Source organism: Protomyctophum bolini (assembly GCF_963924005.1).
Source record: "Protomyctophum bolini genome assembly, chromosome: 5".
Classification (NCBI taxonomy): domain Eukaryota; kingdom Metazoa; phylum Chordata; class Actinopteri; order Myctophiformes; family Myctophidae; genus Protomyctophum; species Protomyctophum bolini.
The window spans coordinates 21,997,198-22,016,927 of NC_137866.1; the positions used below are offsets into that span (position 1 = coordinate 21,997,198).

Genomic DNA, 19,730 nt, shown 5'->3' on the forward strand with positions numbered 1-19,730 from the left:
CAGACATTGGACGTATGGAATATACCCTTATGGGTCCATTTGGTTGCATGTGTGTAAACCCTCATAGTTAAAATAACAGTACGGATTTTACAGTATAGATAGATTGTGGTCTCAGAGATTTTCTTTTCAAACCATATCAATTGGGGGTCCGTGGTCAACTGTGGTCCTTGACATTAAAAATCACAACCGTGTGAAGTGAGGGGCGCTAATATATTAAAGTCTAACTCATGTTGATTGAACTTAACATATAGGTCAACTGGACCCCATGGGAATTTACTAAAAAAGGGGCTACAGGACCCATGTGGGACGGACATAAATGCCACTCTGCCTTAGCATGTGGAGACAGGATGATGATAAGGGGCTAGAGACACGCTAGCCAGGCATATATGGGGACCTACCATGTGGTAGTTGACGATTTCCTGGAGACTTTCCCCACACTTTTCCAGACACTCCTGCAATGAAAATAACACACACACAATGCGTTCAGTGTATATATTGCGTTAGACAATGCGTTCAGTGTATATATTGCGTTAGACAATTCCTTAAGTACATCATTATGCAGATAAAGAAGAAGTGCTACTGTAATATTGTACAGTACTGTGAATCAAAACTACTGCCACTACTGTGTGGGAATGTCGACTCATAGCGTGCGTGGTACCAAATGGAAAGGCTACACACTAAGTGGAAGCTGATTAAAGTGGAAACTGCTTAATGTCCTCAAAGTTATTATTTTTTTATTTAGACGGATTCGTTTTTGTTACGCAAATGTTGCACAGAAAACGGGAAATGTAATTTCTGATTCTCTTTCCTACTTTCCCTTTTTTTTACGATGGAAAATACAAATACGAACACAAGTTTAATTGTGTTTAAACTCAGAATTAGTCACGATAAGGTTGAAGCCAAGAAGGCTTTTAATAGCACTTAAAGTCAGCGGCAATGAGTCTGCATCTGTCAGCAAAGAGCCAACTACACTATAAAAACCTGCACATCAATTTAACTCTCGAGTGTCAAGAAACAGACCATCATGGGTTAAATTAAATCGTATGGTTTGTGATGTGCAGAGTGACGATGCCGTAGTGCAAGCTTGACCATGAGTCACACACACACACACACACACACACACACACACACACACACACTCTCTTTGCCGCAACGCGACATGTTGTGAGCTGAATGATGCTCGTCCCAGAATAGAGAGGCTGGGGTTCATATGGTTAACTCAACAATTAGTGGACAGACACCCTGATTTGGAGAGATTGGACACACAAACTGGACCAGCGTCATCAGAGCCTCACCGATATCATCTCGTCCTTCTTGCACTGCTGGGACAAGTCCCGGATCCCATTGACGAAGAGCTTATTGGCGTTGACATAAGCCTTCCCCGCCTCAATCATCCCACTGCATAGCTTCACCAGCTGGGGAGGGAAGAGAGGGATGGGTTAGTTAGTTAGTTAGTTATGTGTTATGGGTGTGCCAGGGACAACATCAAAGTGTTTTGTGTCCATGTGTAGTATACAGTAATAATAATAAACTTTATTTGTATAGTAGCATAACATGTTGTCAAGTATATGAACATGTCCAATTATTAAGGTGTGTCACTGACACTGTAGGAGGCGGGCAGTCTAGTTTTTCTCTTTTTTTTGTCTCTGATTATTTAATGTACTGTTAAACTGATAACTATGCAGAGTATCTCAAATAAGCTTTTAAGCTTCAGCCCATGCCTTTTGATCACCTTCACGGGGCTGTTTTCTTTTTTTCTGCTGATGTAAACCATGCAATTGAATCTGTTCTGTGAAGATGTTCAAATAAACTAAACTGGGTCTGTCCGTCTGTGCCTAGTCAGGAGTGTGAGAGAGAAATCTGCTCTGCACGACACTATTCTGCATCAGATGCTCTATTGCGAACCTCTCACATCTATTTCCAGCGTGCAACATCTGACACTCTTATTTTTCTGCTTTTAAGCATGTGCTTGTCATCAGCACACATGGACATTATGCATGTCACACAGTTGCATGTTTTCTTTCTAAAGTATTCAATTATCAGCTGTGGTAACATGGAGCGTGGTACAGTGGTAGTGTACATTCTCAGGTGGGGTACACATGTTAGCCTATGACATCATCATGAGAATAGCATGAAGTCAATATTAACCAGGACTTGGGGACTTAAGTCAGATACTGGTCATTTCCCTGGGTATGTTCACAAGGTTCTATGTTCCCCACTTACCTTAGGGTAAGTGGGACTTCAGGACTTAAGGACTTCAGTGTTTTGTACTATACAATCGTATGTATAAATACAGAACAAAAAAAGGTTTGTTTTTGCCATCTTTGTTGAAGAGTCTGAGCATGAGCAATTATGTTTTATTTTATTTTATGCCAGTGTTCATTTTCAGTTGGCTAAGACTAGATAGTTTAAGTAGTCTAGGCAGGCCTAAAGTTCAATTGATTGTTTAAAGACTGAGCTTAAATCAGAATTTGATACTAAAAGTAACACTAAGACTAAGTTGCTAAAATACTTTTAGTCAATTACTAAACTTACTAGGTTAGGTTTCTGGTTTAGGTTTATTCTAAGAGGGGGAAACAAAGAACCTTTTTTGCATGGTGGGGAACATAGAACCTGGGGAACACTCCCGTCATTTAGGGCTGTGGCTTGAACTTTGAACATGAATGTTTTCTGTGGAAACTTTTTGATTTAATGTGTTGCAGTCGATGCAAAAAAAGCATTTTTCTTGGTGCAAATAAAAACTTTACAATAACAAAGGCCTGTCAGAAGGGTTAACTTTACAGTAACAAAGGCCTGTCAGAAGGGTTAACTTTACAGTAACAAAGGCCTGTCAGAAGGGTTAACTTCTGACCACAGAACTTGTTAAATGTGCCGTAGCCTATTTCCCCAATATCCTTTCTTTTGCTTCTCCAATCCTCTCCCCCCCCCCTCTCCACCCCTCCCCCCTCTCTTTCTCTCTCTCCCTCTGTGTTCTCAAGGCAGACTGGGTTCCTCAATACCCTCTTCACCAGCAAAGTCCCACTTCCTCCCAGCTGCTAAGCAGACGTGAGGCTGAGCAAACCTCCTTGTCCCTCTCACTAATTCCCAAGAGGAGCCCCCACAAGGCTGAGAATGGGCTGAGAAATGTGCTGGGAAGGGACAGTGGGGAATCCCACCTGTTTGCTCATGCAGAGAAAAGACAAGCAGATCAGTGAATTAGTGCTTCAGCAGTTGGGGTCATGCTACTGTAATATGTGTGTGTGTGTCGTGTGTGTGTGTGTGTGTGTGTGTGTGTCGTGTGTGTGTGTGTGTGTGTGTGTGTGTGTGTGTGTGTGTGTGTGCGCGCGCACGCAAGCAATAAAACATACTTAGTTTCCACTGTTGAGATAGAGCATAAAAACCCCATTCAAAAGCACTTGGCAGTTGGCACAGGGAATGAATGCGCTGTACATTCATGTACACACATTGCAATTTGCACACATGGCAAGGTTAACAATATGGTCACAGCATGTTCAGCACTTAGGGCAGCGGTTCTCAAGCTGGGGGTCGAGAGACCCACAGATGGATCACAAGATAATCTTAGGCGGGAACGGGTTGAGTTCATATTAGATCTTTTATAAAGCATATAAAGATATGTCTTTCTCTAATATTTACAGCATCTAGACTTCTTCCAGTCATTTTCCAAATAGAATATCCTATAAAGACAAGTGTGTAACAAATTAGGGTTTGGCATCATAGTTCATTCTATGAACTTTACAACAGCAAGATTTCATTTTTTAATCACTACATGAAAAGGCTGAGATTGCTTTAAGCCATCCTGAAACAACTTCATCTATTTATTTATCATATTATACGGATAAAGATGAAAGAATGTGAATTAGTAAAATATTATACGGATAGGAACAGGATTTTCTTCATAAGTTATATTTTTGTGCTTAGAACATTGGTAATCTGCAATGAGAGTGACAGGGTGCAGCATGCCTCACTGGCTCAATAAGTTCCTTGTTCTGATTTTCTTTCCCGCACATAATCTAATTTTCAAAACCCTGTAATTGGATTAGCGTCTTTCATGCAGAGTTCCGAAAACAACCTCAAATCACTCCCAGAACAGCACATATTGTTCTATCAATATGCTATTGCACCATCGTTACATAGCCTACCTTGGGTAAATGTATAAAAAAAAAAGAATATAAACGTTATATTTTGCGGAATTGTGATGTTTTGTTTTTAGGAAACTTGATTACTAGATACGAGGAGAGGATAGATATCTGGTAAACATTTTATTGGCGGCAGGAAAGAAAGCTATCACAAGAAAATGGGGACAGATGGAACCTCCAACACAGGGACAATGGGAGGATTTGATTCAGGAGATCCATCTCATGGAGAAACTGACACACCGTCTGAGGCTACAGGAAGAACAAATGGAGGACAAATGGTCCAAATGGACAACATTTAAGACTGAACAGAATGAATATGGATATGGGGGAATGAGGAACAGTAAATGCCTAGAAATATGTAATGTAAGATGCAAGGTTTGAAACGCAATGTCGATTTTCTTTTATTTTATTTTTTCACGTTTGTTTGTACTGTATGTTTTCTTTTTCTGTCATTGTTCAAAAATTAATACATTTTTAAGTGATAAAAAATACATTACATTTTGCAGTTACTGTCTCTCAAGAGAATACCAACTATGTGACTGATGCCAGGCCACAATCACACAATGTCAATTTAGTGTCCTGAACAATTTGGCTATTTCATAGTAGTTGCCCAAAGGAACCGTAATAGCGGTTTCCGAAAAATGATGTAAGAGCAGTGACTGACTGATTAATCCTTCCTCTCACAGACACGTAGTGTAACTCAAGGTCAAACGGAGCAGATGGACATGTGACATTAGCATTAGAGGCCAAACATCTGGCCCCATCGTTAAGGGGAAACCGGATGCTTTGATAAGACTGATAATGTCATTGGTGGCTCGCATCTCATGCCAAGCAAGACTGAGATTGATTAAATGTCGTGCCACTCAGCGGTTAAGTTAACAAAGTTACGTAAAATTCACAGTCTCCATGTATTCATTTGTAACTCATCTGAAAGACCTTACCAATGAATTAACGATTAATTGTTTTTTGGGGGAGGGCTAGTGTAAGTTCCATAATTCCAACATATTTAAGGGCTTTTGGAGAGAAATTAGACTTTCCGTTTAAAGCACTGCAGAGGGGAGGTGTTGTGCTGTCTGTCCAGCTGATGCTTGTTGACGCTCGTTAATGCATCATCTTTTTCGTTTTCTTAATGGTTAACCATACCAATTTCTGAATGGTTAACATTTGGCCATCACTACAATATACAAATGTAACCAAATGGATCTGTAAGGGTATATTTTCTTTCTCTAGCTACAAGTTGATGTGTATGTTTAGCATATTTACCATACTAGATTCTATGTGCAAGCATCGACATTTTTTTTTAACTAAAATTAAAACGACATTTGAACAGCTATTGTTCCAGAGCTACTAAGGGACTGGGTTTAATCAAAGCCTTGAAAGGCCTGCTGCAAGAGTGGATGTTACTGTGTAAATCACTTTGTTTGTAAACCCTGTACAATTAGACAGCAGTGTGGCACTTTCACAGCCATTATCCTTTAATCCTGCAATACTGATTTATAATGTTATTCCTTATGGAGCATATACTGTAATGTACAGCTGACAACACTAATAATAATCCAATAATAGGTTGCATTTGTAATATATTCATTTCACAAGAAGCTTGTATTACGCCTGCACCGATACCGTACCGAAACAAAATCCAATTATACAAACAGTAGCTCTGCCTCATGGGAAGCCATATATTGCGTGGCTTGTCTGCTTCCCGGTTCCAAACCTTTTCAGGCCGTGACCCCCCAAAATACCAACTCATATTTGAACCGGGGACCCCGACAACCCTGACACCCTACAATTCCAAATGCAGTAGTTGAGGCATTACAATTAGTTTGACTTGGTTCCACAGATAAATATTGTGAAAATAGCAGATCTACAAGCTCACCGAGCGTGTATCTACAAGCTCACAGAGCTTGTAGATAGGCTATTTAAGAAAAAAAACGTTGCCTCTTTCTTATATTATTTTGACAATTTGATCAATATTTGACCAGTTTTCCTATATTCAGCTTTGAGGGTGTGTGTAAACACAAACATCTCATACAGGTATTGCAAGTGGAATCACCATTTCTCTGTTACATGTGCGCAGTTCAAGATGGCACGACCCACTGCTGTTGACATCATCGGCTAGCAAGCAACCCAATGCTAATGTGAGTAGCATTATGACTTGATCGATAAAAGACCAATTAACGTACATCTGCGGCAGTGGCAGGGAGCGCGATATTTATTAATTGCTGTAGGCCAATAGGCCTATGTCTACGGTATTGGCAGGAAGAGGGTTTAAGAGGCCTTAAGACTTTAAACTGTCACTTCACTGGCATCTAAAGATCCCCTCAAAATCATGTGGGGACCCCCCTGGGTGTCCCGACCCACAGATTGAGAACCCCTGTGCTAGTAGGTTACTATAACAAGGGTTGGACTGTGTTTATGATCTCGTTTTGGTGAGGTCAAGTTTGGCCTTGAGATGATTAAAACTTTGTTCACAGAGAACAGTGCACATGCCATGGGACTGTCTTACCTTATCTAGCTTTGCTTCGATTTCCACAACCTCCGTCTCCACCTCGTCGATATTTGCCCTGCGGAGGAGAAACATAAGGAAATGGAGTGAACTCTTTTTTAAATTCAAATCATCAAATGTTTATTTTCCAGTAAGTACAGTACAATGCAGCAGCAAAATTACAAAACTCCCAAACAGCCAGTCCAAGAAACAAAACAATAAAAGAAGAAAGATAAAAACAAAGAAATCATTTATATATCCAAAATTCGTCCCATGTCTCTTTCATTTTTTAACCTGGTGGATACCACAGAAAGTAACTCTCTCTCACTGGAAAGCACTGCCATTCTGCAATCTGCTTCTGATTTCACCATGTCCTCAGACAGCATGCGTATGGTGTTCCATAAATCCAAGAGTGTCAGTAGGGCTGTTCTGGAGAGCCAAAAACCCAGACATGTTCGAGCATAAAGGGCAGAGGTTTTGAAGTCGAGTGTATACTGCTGAGGGAGCGCCCTTAAGTGACTCAGACACTGTCCCGAGAGCAGCTCAGCCGTGGCACACAAATACGAGGAATTAATCAATGTGACTTTTACCATCGCGGACCAAAAAAAACCTCAATGCACCTACCCACCCGCAGCCACTGCTGCCCACACCAACATCAGAACCAACACCACCACCACCACACCCAACCACATGTGGAGGTCCCTGGGTTGGAGGATGATTTACAAGTCAGGAGTGGGCTAACCGGCTGGCTGACGTCAACCCAAACATCATTCCTAAGACTAGGCCACAGCTGTGGGGCGGTTCCTCCTCCCAATGCTCATTTGACAGCTTCATGTCAATAAGAGAGTGGCTTTATATGTGGAGCTGTGGTCAGAGAGGCGAAGGATTGTTATTCCGCTTTCTGTCACTGCTGCCCAACCTCCAAAGCCTGCTCCCTGTCTCACTGTGGGAAGAGTATTATGAATCTTGATTCTTCACCACTACAGAACAGTAGAGTTTTCCACAGATTAGACTCCTAATTTACTCTAACTAGCTATTTGTTAAACACAAACCAACATTTCAAATAAATGTTCTTTTTATTTAAGAGAGGGAGAAAGAGAGAGAGGGGGGAAAGGACATCTGTCTGTGAATTAAGACAACAGCCACCTCAACAGCAACTTTGTGAAAGAAATATAGAGCCGTTTCTGTACTGTATTATCAACCACGAGTGGCTGCCACAATATGCATCTCTCTCTCTCTCTCTCTCTCTCTCATCCCTTGGCCTTGGGTGGATTAGCTTGCTTGGCTGGGCTGCAGCGTGCTCAGGGGGAGGAAGGACTGCAGGCACGTGCGCTCTCCTCTGCCTCACCACCCCCACAAACTCTACTCCCACTGCCTCCATCAAAATGGACACACACACGCCAAAAATAAAGAGGACTGGAAACATACATTACCTAACTAAGCGATACCATACTATTATTGTTCCACGCACGTGTTATTGTAACCTCAACTGATCTCTTACAGGCCACACCCTCCCGCTCACCACGCCCAGCGATAATACCGCAGAGGCTAGCCCACTCATACGGTTTTCATTTATGTTCTTTTTAGAAACATCCCTTTAAAAAAAAAAAAATTATGTGATAATACGGAGTTAAGAGAGAGAGAGAGGCAGAAAGAGAGAAAGCTGTTTGACTTTGAGGAGGCCCATTTTCCTCAGACTTTTCACCTGCATTTAATTATTGGCATGCCAGTGATAGTCCAATTATACTTTATTTATTATAAACTGACAAGCACTTATTTATTATAAACTGACAAGCACTTATTATAAACTGACAAGCACTTTCTAGTGACCATTGATTGGACAGTGATTTCATTGCGAAAGCCAAACCACATTGCAGATATCGCCTCTTTAAAGGGCCCCAGACGGAGGTCTCCATCCTATTAATTAGTACAGTGTGATGCCCTAGACGGAGATTGATTAATAGGATGGAGATTATCGATATCAAAACCGATCGCATCGCTCCTCGATGTTGCGCAACAGTGGGACGTCATCGAAAATGTCCCCCCGCCCCTCTTAAAACGTTAATAACTCTTGATCTAAATAATTCCGTCCAATTCTAAGCAAAGATTGTGTGTTAAGACGGCCCACCGTGGCCCAGTCGCTAGTCGCGGTAGAATTAATCATATCTCGCGTTGTTGTCGATCGCCTCTAGAGTGTTTTGGCTACATTTAGCTGCTTCAGCCACATCCGGGATAACATCCGGTCCGTCAGTAAAAGTGCTCCGCTGCTATAAATCCTATAAATCGCTGGGCGCAATGATTTAATGGTTTAATGACCCCGGGCAATCAAGGTGTTAACCCCTGTTTACCTGCATTCTCTATTTTGTGAATGCCAATCATTATAGGCACAGAAGATAAAATACAAAAAAAAAAAAAAGCCTCCCACAAAAGAATAGAATATTTCTAAGCTTGTAATGTAGATTGTACATTGAGCCTGTAGATCAGCTGTTTTTGAATAGGGCTTAGGGCAAGTGGTTAATGCCGGTACAAGGCTGGTGCTCTGCCTTCCGAGTACATTTTGGAGCACACCTCTCAACAGAACGGTTCCTCCACAAGTGAAGCCGGCTCAGGCTTCAATGAGCCTTATGGTCAGAGGCCTTCTGAGCCCCTGGCCTGCCAGATGTGTCTCCCTAGCGTACGGTCGGGGGGCAGTGGGGGCCTGCTTGCAGGACAGCTGCTCCTGATGGCCCCCCGGGGGCCCCAAACCCCCACCTCCCCACCTCAATGCACATGCCTCTAATAATGGATCCACATAGACACCCCCCCCAGCCCCAGGCATGTAGCTATGGCAACCCTTCATTAAGTGGGCCGCAGTGGTCCCCAATGTGCTTGCAATTTGACCCTTACTCACGCCACACACAGTGGAGTGGCCACTTAGATAATAACATGACTCACACAACAAGGCCACTGGAAGCATGAGACAGCCATGTCGCCCTAAGGAGTGATCAATGGAACAGGCGCCATTAAAGAATCTATCTATAGATAGCGCCTCCCCTTTCATGGCGACGCCAGGCCCAGGAAATGATTCCCAATGCATTTTCCCCATAGACATTTCAAAAAGTATTTATATAAAAACTGTTACGCCGCGGACAAAGCCAACTGACAACAAACACAATCTTTTGGACCAAACAAATAATTACAAAGGAGAAAAACACACCACAAGATTTGTCACGACAAGAGTTGGCTTTGTACGAGGCTTAAAAAGGTCTTTAAATAAAAACTTTTTGAAATGTCTATGAGGGAAATGAACGGGGAATCATTTCCTGGGCCCTGGTAGGGGGCGGGACTGCGGCGCTCTATAGACTATGTCACACAGTGGCAGTAAACACTAAACACGGGTTCAAATCTCCTCCATGAAGAACGGTAAGGGGCGTCACTGATTGACCAGCATAAAACCAGTTTATAATGCAGGTATAGGTGTCATTAACACTGGTGAAAACACCACACAGCAGGAGTTCAGAACCGGTTAGAGCAGACTGAAACTGACATGCAGTGGCTTGTCTTCGGGATTAATCTGGGATCGTTTCTGAGGTTTATTTCCGACATGGAACATTGCCGTTCAAGGACCACAGCGGTGGTCCTTAATAAATGCGGAGATTGTGCTGTGCAAGCAGGGCTCCGGCTGGTTCCTGGCCCGTCAACGTGCTGACAGGGCGTCCAGAGAGGGAAGGACTGAGGTGCTGTTTTACTACAGCAAAACTCCCCAAGAGGAACACGCACATATACTAAACGACCTGATTATCTTCTTTCACAATCACAAGCCACCTCACATCTTTAACTGAATTCACATGGTGCCTGACCGCACACAGTCAAATCCTCACTGTTAATGTAACAGTGAGAGTGAGTGTAAAAAAATTCCATTCTTTACAGCCTCAGAGCTAAATGAAGACAGGATATGACTGTGCAGAGAGAGAGAGAGAGAGAGAGAGAGAGACAGAGAGAGAGAGAGCAGCTTCATAGAAAAAGGTGTCGCAGCATTATTGGCATGCAGCAGTATGAGCGCTCCCAGCCGCTCATTTCTATCTCTCATCTGCTTTTCTGTGAGCTGCATGGCTGTAGAGTGATTGCAGCTGAGCACAGACGCCCCAGAGGGCTTGTGTTTTGGAAGACCAGCCCAGGCAGAGTGGACCGCCGGTGGCCTGCGTACGGGTACAGAGCAGGTGGGAGGTCGAGGAGACGGTCAACACCGGGCCCATGTAGTGACCCCTAAAAACACAAGCGGCCATGGGCTCCCAGGCACAACCGCCAGCTGGGGCGCATCAACTGAACCTGCAAGAGGTGGGCGTTTCGGTGTGGGAAGTACCAATGAGTTGCATTGCTGTCCCTCATTTCCTGCACTGCACCGGCATACAAATGGGAACAGCTGTAGCTCGGCCTGGATGCTCCCTTCAAGTGACATCCCTCTGGAATAAGTGAGCGGTTTGATTTTAATCTGCTCTTTGCTCAGTCTCACACTGCTCGATATACCTTTAATCCGAGCTAAATTTAACAACCAGCAAGCAGGAATTAATCGATAAGGGAGAGAGGGTTGAGGGTTTGTGAGACCACACTGCAAAATCAGTAGTGTAAAGTAAACTAAAGCCTAATTTACTCAATTGTGCAAGGGTATCACTTGCAGAAAATAGCTGATCTATCATCTACATTAAGCTCACAACACATAATGCGAGCTTGGCTCAGGCTTTACAGTTTCACTCTCGGAGTGAAAGTGACAACCCCAGAGTTGTTGCAATTGCAGTGCAGGGCCAGGCGAGGGTGGGTAAGGGGAAGGAGGCTCCATCAGTCTGAGAGCCCCATTGTGACATGGCACGACAGCATTTTGTTCGAATATTGATTGCTTTATAGTTTTAATAGGTCGGAGCGGGATTGTGAGGATGAATGGGTTGATTGGAGGGGGTGGTTTTCCTGAGAATGTTCTTCAGCTCTACTGAGCAGCAGACTTGCCTGGTTTATTCTTAGTTGCAGCTCCGGCTCCAGCTTTCCTCCTCCTCCTCTTATGAGAAGGCTGGCCCACTACACAGGCTTAATGCAGGGTCAGGCAGGTGCCCTCTAGCTATGCTATGTCAAGCACTATACTGTATAGTACCAAAGATCCAGCTCCAGCTTATTTTCAGAGTTGGCTGGACACACGCAAATAAAACATCCTACCTCCCCACACAGTCTCTACCAGCCGTCCTGCGGAGAGAGATAGGGAGACTCCCCTTCCCTTTTTACCTCCTTTATGATGAATTCCTGTTCTGTTCTTTGACTATATAGAAGTGTCTATTTGTACGTCTCTAATATCTCTCCTATATACAGGTTTAATGTTTGTTTTTAGTTCAATGTTTGTTTTAAAATCGCCATTGACAATGAAGGGAAAATGTACGTCATCTTGTCCCCAACACAGACATTGAATGCCATTAACAATAGAGATAATTCAATGTTTGCGTTGGCACCGTTTGTTTTTTCATCACCATTACATCACCTAATCAACATGAGTTCATATATTAGCGCCCCTCACTTCACACGGGTGTGATTTTTTACAACATTCCATTAACTTAAAATTGCGGTGCCTGAACCATTCATCTGTATTAGTAACACGAGTCACCCGACCCTAATGCTTTTAGGGTGGCAGGAGCAGTTCAAATGCCTTCCCAAAATACCCTTCCTGAAATGCCTTCAAAATCCAGGCCATTACTTCACAAGCCCAGGCTTTTATCTCCAATTGAAAGCGTACATGCTCTCCTGAAGCTCCTCTTACTCAAATTGGCACCGCTGTTGTGAGAGAGAGAGAAGGCCCCCAATCCTGCAATCCATTACTGCAGACCCAAAGAGAGAGAGTGCTGTTGAGCCTCAGATCAAGTCTTCAACACACATCTGCACTAATGGCTTCACAGACCATGTGTGTGTGGCTCCAGCAATAATTACTCATTTATGCCTCAATTACAACATGCCAGGAGCACGGGGCATTAAGCTGTCATCGGATGAGCAGATTCACTTGCATGTTCTGTAGGAGTCGTGTACAAACGGGGCCAAGCTGTATCCGTCACAGGGTTACGATTTTGAGGCACAATATTTTCAGCCTATATGGTTTCTTCCTTCCCTTCCCCCCCTTCCAGTGTCCTACTGGTCCAAATACTTGGGTGTAGCCAACTAACAGCTGAGTGGCAGCTATTCACCAAACCCCGTTTCCAAGGCAATAGCCAAATAGACTTAGAGACAGTGCCCCCCCCCCCCCCCCCCACCCACCCACCATTTCACCACCCACCCGCCCTCCACAAATACTCATTCAGTAGATTGAATACAGCAGGACCACCAACAGCTTGCAGTATACTATACTATACGTTTTCCTAAATGAGGACTTGGTGGGCCTAAGTTTAGGATTCTCTATAACAGCCGTCTGACACAGCCCGAGTTCAGGCAAATTATGGGCTTTCATGCAATTAATGACTACTGGTCATCTGACTCATCTGGATAATATGGATTTTGCCTGTGGGTGCTTCGTGTCCCCACAGCGGACCAGTTGTCCAATTGACTCCAAAGTTTAACTTGGCATAAGTATCGCTCATGTGTCTGGGCATTGAACTGGCTACTTCCCCCCCCCACGTTTCAATTTGCATACAAATTGTACACTTTGCATAAACAGTCCATTTCTGACCCAGATTATGGCCACCAGAGGACCGGCCGTACTTGCACGTGCCATCTGCAGGGCTCCAGTGGAAAGTGAGCTGCAAGGACCCGCGCTGGTCACATCATGTGGGCACAGTTGTTAAGGTGGCCAGACAATGGCTCACACTGCTTGCCATGGAAGATTGGGGTATGGGTGAGTGATATCGGTTTTGTGTGTGTGTGTGTGTGGGGGGGGATGTATGAGGGGCTTTTAGGTAGGAACTGCAACTGCTTGGTAACAAAGATGGGAAGATGGGGGGGGGGGGGGTTGCAGGCTATGGGGTGGGTGAGGTGGGGGAGTGAGTATGGGAGATCTTTCAAGTAGAAAGGGGATGGGAAGATTGGAGGAAATGGCAGGGTGGAGAGGGTCCGTCAGGGAGGCAATAAAGATGTGTAAGGTCGCTCTCCAGTAAACAGACTAATTCAGACTATACTACACTTACCGCCAGCCGCCAACTGGTGGAGAGCTACCTTAAGAAGCCGGGTGTGGAAAGAAACAGCTAAAAAGTTTTGTTTTTTTTACTGACTTAATTGGTCCTCTGAGAGGACCATGCACCATGCAGGACTTTCAGGCTGCATGCCAAAGCCCACACTCCCCCAAGGGCACTCAGTAAAGTACTGACTAAAGTGACAGTGACAGGCCTAACTGCTACCTGACCCAGCAGTGTCCTCACGTGTCACGTGCCTATAGAGAGGGCCGCGTACAGTATGTCAGTCCTCTAAGGATTTAGCTAAATCTCATACAATTCTGAAAAGGGCAGTGAAGTGAAATACCCTTCAGGCTGAGACCGGAGGACGTGTCCAATGCTTCCAATGCCACACAAACACACCAAAGACCCCTTGTTTAAGCCAGGGGTTCTCAAATGGTTTTGGCTGGGGACCCCCAGAAATACCGTGGCCATGTCTCTCGACCCCTGACTCGCCCCCCAATACAAATTGATGGCTACAATAACAGACAGACAGACAGACAGACACAGACACAGACACAGACACAGACACACACACACACACACACACACACACACACACACACACACACACACACACACACACACACACACACACACACACACACACACACACACACACACACACACACACACAAATGTAGGCATTTAGAAGATAATCCAGAGCAGTAAAGCAAGAACAATACATGATAATACATCAAATACATAGAAATAGTCATCAAGGATCATAAGTAAGCTAAGAACATAACATCCTTCTAACAGTAGGATATCTGTACAATGAAAGTACACACTATAGAATGCTATGTCTACTGTATGCTAGGTAAATTACATAATTTTAGCCTTTGCTAAGGTTGTCGAGGCTAGGCGCTGCGAGTGCTACGGCAAGTGCTGTGAGCTGCAGGCTCACATACAGGTACAGCAGTACAGCAGTGCTGCTACAAGTAAAACAATTGTTATTGGGAGATATGAAAATCGGAGAGAAAGCCCATTTTTGCTCTAGATGACAGCGCCAGGGTGAATGAGCTAAGCCTAATAATTTCTTTAATTTGTTGCCGTTGTGCAACAAATGATAAATTAGGGTTCACTCCGTGCTTCTTCAAGGGAGAGGACATGCGTATAGCACCACAGCTGACATGCTATACATGCCAACAGTGTCCCATCTGTCTTGCCAGCATGTACTGCATGGCCTACCCGCTGACGCTTATGGGACAGGTGCCTGAGCTCACCTTTTCTGACTGACTATACCGGAAAATAACTATAGAGGAGCGAGAGGGAAGGTGGTGGTGGTAACGAGTACGCCATAGTGCTGAATCTCCCCTGCACAGAACTCAGAAAGGCATGCATTGGGCCGGGTCTGACTCAGGGATGGGTTTATTTGGAGAGAGGCAATTAGCATATGGAGACCAGCTGAGATCGCGTCAGACCATTAGTAATCTCACAAACACACACACACACACACACACAGGGAGCTAAGAGAATGGGGGTGTTTGTGTCGGAGCTGGGGATTTGTTCTTGGCTCACATCACATATTCCCCTCTTGACTGCACACAGACCTTACAAAATCAACACTCCTTATTTTGGAAAGGAGATATTATCTAGTCTGTCGGGGGGGTTGAGAGTGAGACTGGAGTATTATCTAGTCTGTCGGGGGGGTTGAGAGTGAGACTGGAGTATTCTACCTCAGATGACCAGGCCTGCCTGCTGAGGCTGAACTGTTGCCTGTCTGCTTTTCTGCCACACCTCATGTGTGCCACACCCCCTGTCTGGGTCACCAGCCTCAAAGCCGCCCCCTTCGTCGTCGCCGTACACTTCTGTGGTGCTACGCCACCACACGGGGACCACAGAAACACATAAATCATGAATGAGCAGCATGCCTTAAGGGCACGATATAATGTTCATGCGGAAATCTGTCCCCAAAAAGTTGCAAAAGACTGGAAAATAAAGCAAAGACATTGCCGAAAAACGTGTTCTATTAAAGTGTTGCATTGTTTGATTTCACACTTTTGTTTGGTGTAGGGAGAGATGACCTATGATTTTAATTTTCTTTTCCAGTACTTTTCCCCTTAATATGTTATTCATCATTTGGACATTAGATCACGTAGCGATTTGGTGGCTCGGCCATTTAATATATCGATCACATGATTGCATTGTCCTTTGCCTAAAGTAATTGTAAAGTTTTGAGGACAGAATGTGTGCGTGAGGGCGTGTGTGCGTGCGTGCGTGCGTGCGCACGTGCTTGCAGATGTGTGCCGCGTGTGAAACACTTCAAATGTAGCAAAGCATTTTCTCTGCCGTTACAAAACCTGCTGTTCGAGTATGGCTCCGAGACCGTTAGTGTCTCCTTGGGCCTTGAACAACATGTGCACATATTTTCACTCCCTCCCTTGGAGAGAGAGAGAGAGAGAGAGAGAGACATTAGTTCTGGCCCTGTCCAACAACCAGCAACGGTTCACAGGCTCTCAGCCCAGCCAAGCAGTAAAGCAGACAGGCAGGCAGGCAGTCCCCAAGCAGAGGAGAACATTCCCCGTTTTAATCTGACCACATGAATCCCATCTTCTTAATACTATAGAGCGGGAAACATAGACACATTCTTCAGCCAGAGACATTCAAACCAAACAACTTAAGACTCCTCTGGCCCATGAGAACCAAGTTCTTGCTATTTACTGTATGCTCCTGCTGCCAGCGTTTGGAATATTATGTTGAAAAAAGACAAAAGCCCAACGGTCAGGTTCCGCTTTTCATTTGAACACAATTCTTTGATAGGGCTCGTTCCCTGGCGAATTAATGCAGTGCAAAATAAACAAAAACTGCAGAAACCACACCATAAATGCAGGAATGTTTTAACAAAAAACGCGCGGTCTTAAAGTGGCATTAAAACAAAACACGCCTCCCCGCCTAATTAAATATGAATGCTCTGCAAGTTAAGTAGGGAGTGCCATCTAGTACAATCATTGCACTATTACTATCTCACATAAATGGAATTCTTTATATAGAGACATTATCACATCCACCCAGACACACACAATCACACACCAGTAGGCCTAGGCCCCCCCGAGAGTGACTCCTGACCCCGTTGCGACCCCTGCAAAACTGTGACCTAACCTCTAGGGAGAGGGCAGCTGCCCCCAGGGTTACGCAGGTTTCAACACCCAAGTTTTTTTAAAGCCTTTTGTAAGAACATGAATGATTTCACATCCATACGAGTCCCTGAATCACTTGCAAAAGGTAAATTAAGTTAGGCTATTAGTTGAGCATACAATTAGTGGATATTGGTTCCATGTTGGTTTCATTTTGGTGTATTGATCAGATCAATACAAATCATTCCCCAAATCACATTTTAAAAACGAGACTGAACTTAAGTAATGTTAATTGTTTACTTCGGGATTCAATCTATCGTATGATGGCCTCGAATTCAGATAAGTGGATTTAAAACCCCAGTGTGCCCCTGTACCACACAGGAGGTTCAACTTCACAGGCAGCACAGACTGGTAGAGAAGAGGTATACTGCGCTATAGTCGAACCTGCCAAAAGACACATTCTCTCCCAGCAGGCATCTCCTCCGATTCTTCACAGTCAGGATCCAGGGAACAACGTGTCAGATGGACACAGACGCTCGTTCTGACCAATAGCGACAGCTGTGGCTCTCATTGCCGACCGTTTTTCATTCAATCCATTCAACTTACTGTTCTGCTGCAGTGTGGAAAACGGGACTAGGACATTGGAAACTTAAAGTAAATGAGAAATATAAAAGGAAAAACCACAGAACAAATTTTGTTCTGTCAGATACACTGTATGTATGAGAGGTGGCTAAATCAAGTAGCCCTGTTTCTAGTCAAAGAAAATACTGTTTGACTATATGAAGTCATTTAGTGACTTCAGAAGTTTCTGCGATACCAAAATAATGGCAATAACATTGTTGCCATGTTAACTGTCCTGGCTTAGAGCTTTGTGCTACACAGAATGGCAAAACATCTGGATCATCTAATTTTAGCCTCTGTCCAGACAGAGCAGAGGCAGATTTAAGGGGACATGACCTGAGCAAATCCATACTGTACTTCAACTAATGGAACAGAATGAATTTGCGCATGTCAAGATATTTGATGTCCTTGGTCAGTGTGCAATTTAAAAATCATATAAAAGCACGTCCCGGGCACCCAAAATTATAACCCCTATATGTGGCAGAAAGTCACATGTTTTTCTCTCCTACCGTATCTTAACTTGGAGCTATTCTTTCCTGTGTCAGCCTTTCCACTAATGTCAAAGCTCTGATGACGAGGCAGCTTTGGAGCAGATGTCTTTTGCACAATAATGCCTTTCATTCAAGAAGTCAATACGACTGGATGGATACACTTCAGTGTCGCAGATGGACATTAAAAAAAAGTGTCTTTGTATTGTACTTGCTGGGAAGAAAACAGTAACTCTATAACACCATTGTTGCTTCTTACAAGCATCCTTTCAGAGCATTTCCAAATTGTTTGGATAACCTGATAGCACAGCCATTATTCTGTGGGTCCCAGAGGGACGTCTGTTATTTGTTGCAGCCTGGCTGTTCGTCAGAGATGGACGGTTTAACGGGTGGTGGACTACTGGTGGCACACTGGGTTCAGGGCCAATGCTTAAACTGGGAATCGTCAGGGGATTTGTAACTGCATGGCTCGGGGACGTGTGTCCATTCTAAAGCCCCTGGCGAAAGCCTTGAGGAGGACAGGGGGGCCGGATGGAGGGCATTGTGGAGGCTGGATGGGTGGTCAGCGGGATCACATCCAGCAAGCCATCACTCACTGACTGAACGTGAACTGTAACCTTCCTACCTGGATCCACACTGGGCATCATTTTTTGGGGGGCGGAAGTACCGCTCAAGAAAATTACGTTGGCGCTTTACAAATCAGTTTACATTCTCTGTGAACGAGTGTTGTGATTGGTCAAAAAAATATCGTAACCCGGGGAAATACATCTGATGGATGTTCCAGCCCGACACTTCCGCCGATACAACCTGGACCTAACAACATTTTGGAGTCATTGTTGAAGACTTTTTAACCATGACAAATATTCGTATATAATAATAATAAAAGATAATATATATAATATAAGACGGTCGAACATTTGGCCAAAATAGGAGAGCATTCAGGAAGGAATTGCACTTTTAAAGTTTTTAATATTTTCACCAAACATGCCTAAAATAGGGACACCAGGTTCCAAGTCTGTCCAGTGTTAGATTGTATATACTGTACTGATGTGCCACTTTGCTGGCCAATCTACAAGCTCGCTCACTCACAAACTCGTTTATTCTAATTGAATTGACCCAGTTTTGCGTGTTTTGCTAGAGATGTAATCAATTAATCATTGCGTTCACACAGGGCAGATTCATTGTCAAAGGAAGCCAGCGACATGAAGTTCATTACTAGTGGATTATTATCATCAAAAGAAAACACGGTTTGTTGGTCGCGTCTGTAAAGGGTCAAACTGTCACCAAATGGAAGCATAGGATATGATAAACTATACACAACTATCAGAGCTTGTACACACTCTGTTCTCTGCTGTAATTCCGCTGAGTTCTCGTCTGAATTCATTGGGTGGCCCACTACTGCCCACTGGACATAACGCCAGTCCAGGCCTGATAATCACAGACGAGATTGCAAAGCAGCGCTTTGAACGATGATGTCATGTTGTCCTGTTTAACTTTCAATGTGATCTATCCATGCCGATCGTGTTTACGTTTACAACTCGTGCCGGCGGAAGTGTCATCCTCTTTCAAGAAAGAGGGGTCGAGCAGAGGAGGAAAGGCCTTGGTGGCCAGGGGTACTTTTCTCCGACTGCGCTGAGCTGCGTTGCGTCATTGCCTTGCGTTGCGTGAGGTTTGCCCAGACCGACGGATCGCACAAGGGACGAACTGGAGGGAAGAAATGTCTCTCACCCTCCGTTGCTTAGTGCTTCTTGCGTCGATTACGTTCGACTCTG

The 19,730-nt window shown here is 44.2% G+C and overlaps 1 protein-coding gene across 1 annotated transcript in view; it reads right to left on the minus strand.

The window, feature by feature from the left end:
• The window catches only part of acap3a (ArfGAP with coiled-coil, ankyrin repeat and PH domains 3a), a 69,204-nt gene that overhangs the window by 36,228 nt on the left and 13,246 nt on the right, over positions 1-19,730 (minus strand). The window contains exons 2-4 of the mRNA XM_080764349.1: positions 6,643-6,700; positions 1,296-1,415; positions 399-452 (exon numbers count right to left, since the gene is read on the minus strand). Coding sequence (XP_080620475.1) covers positions 399-452; positions 1,296-1,415; positions 6,643-6,700 — 232 coding nt within the window. The remainder of the gene's footprint in view (positions 1-398; positions 453-1,295; positions 1,416-6,642; positions 6,701-19,730) is intronic.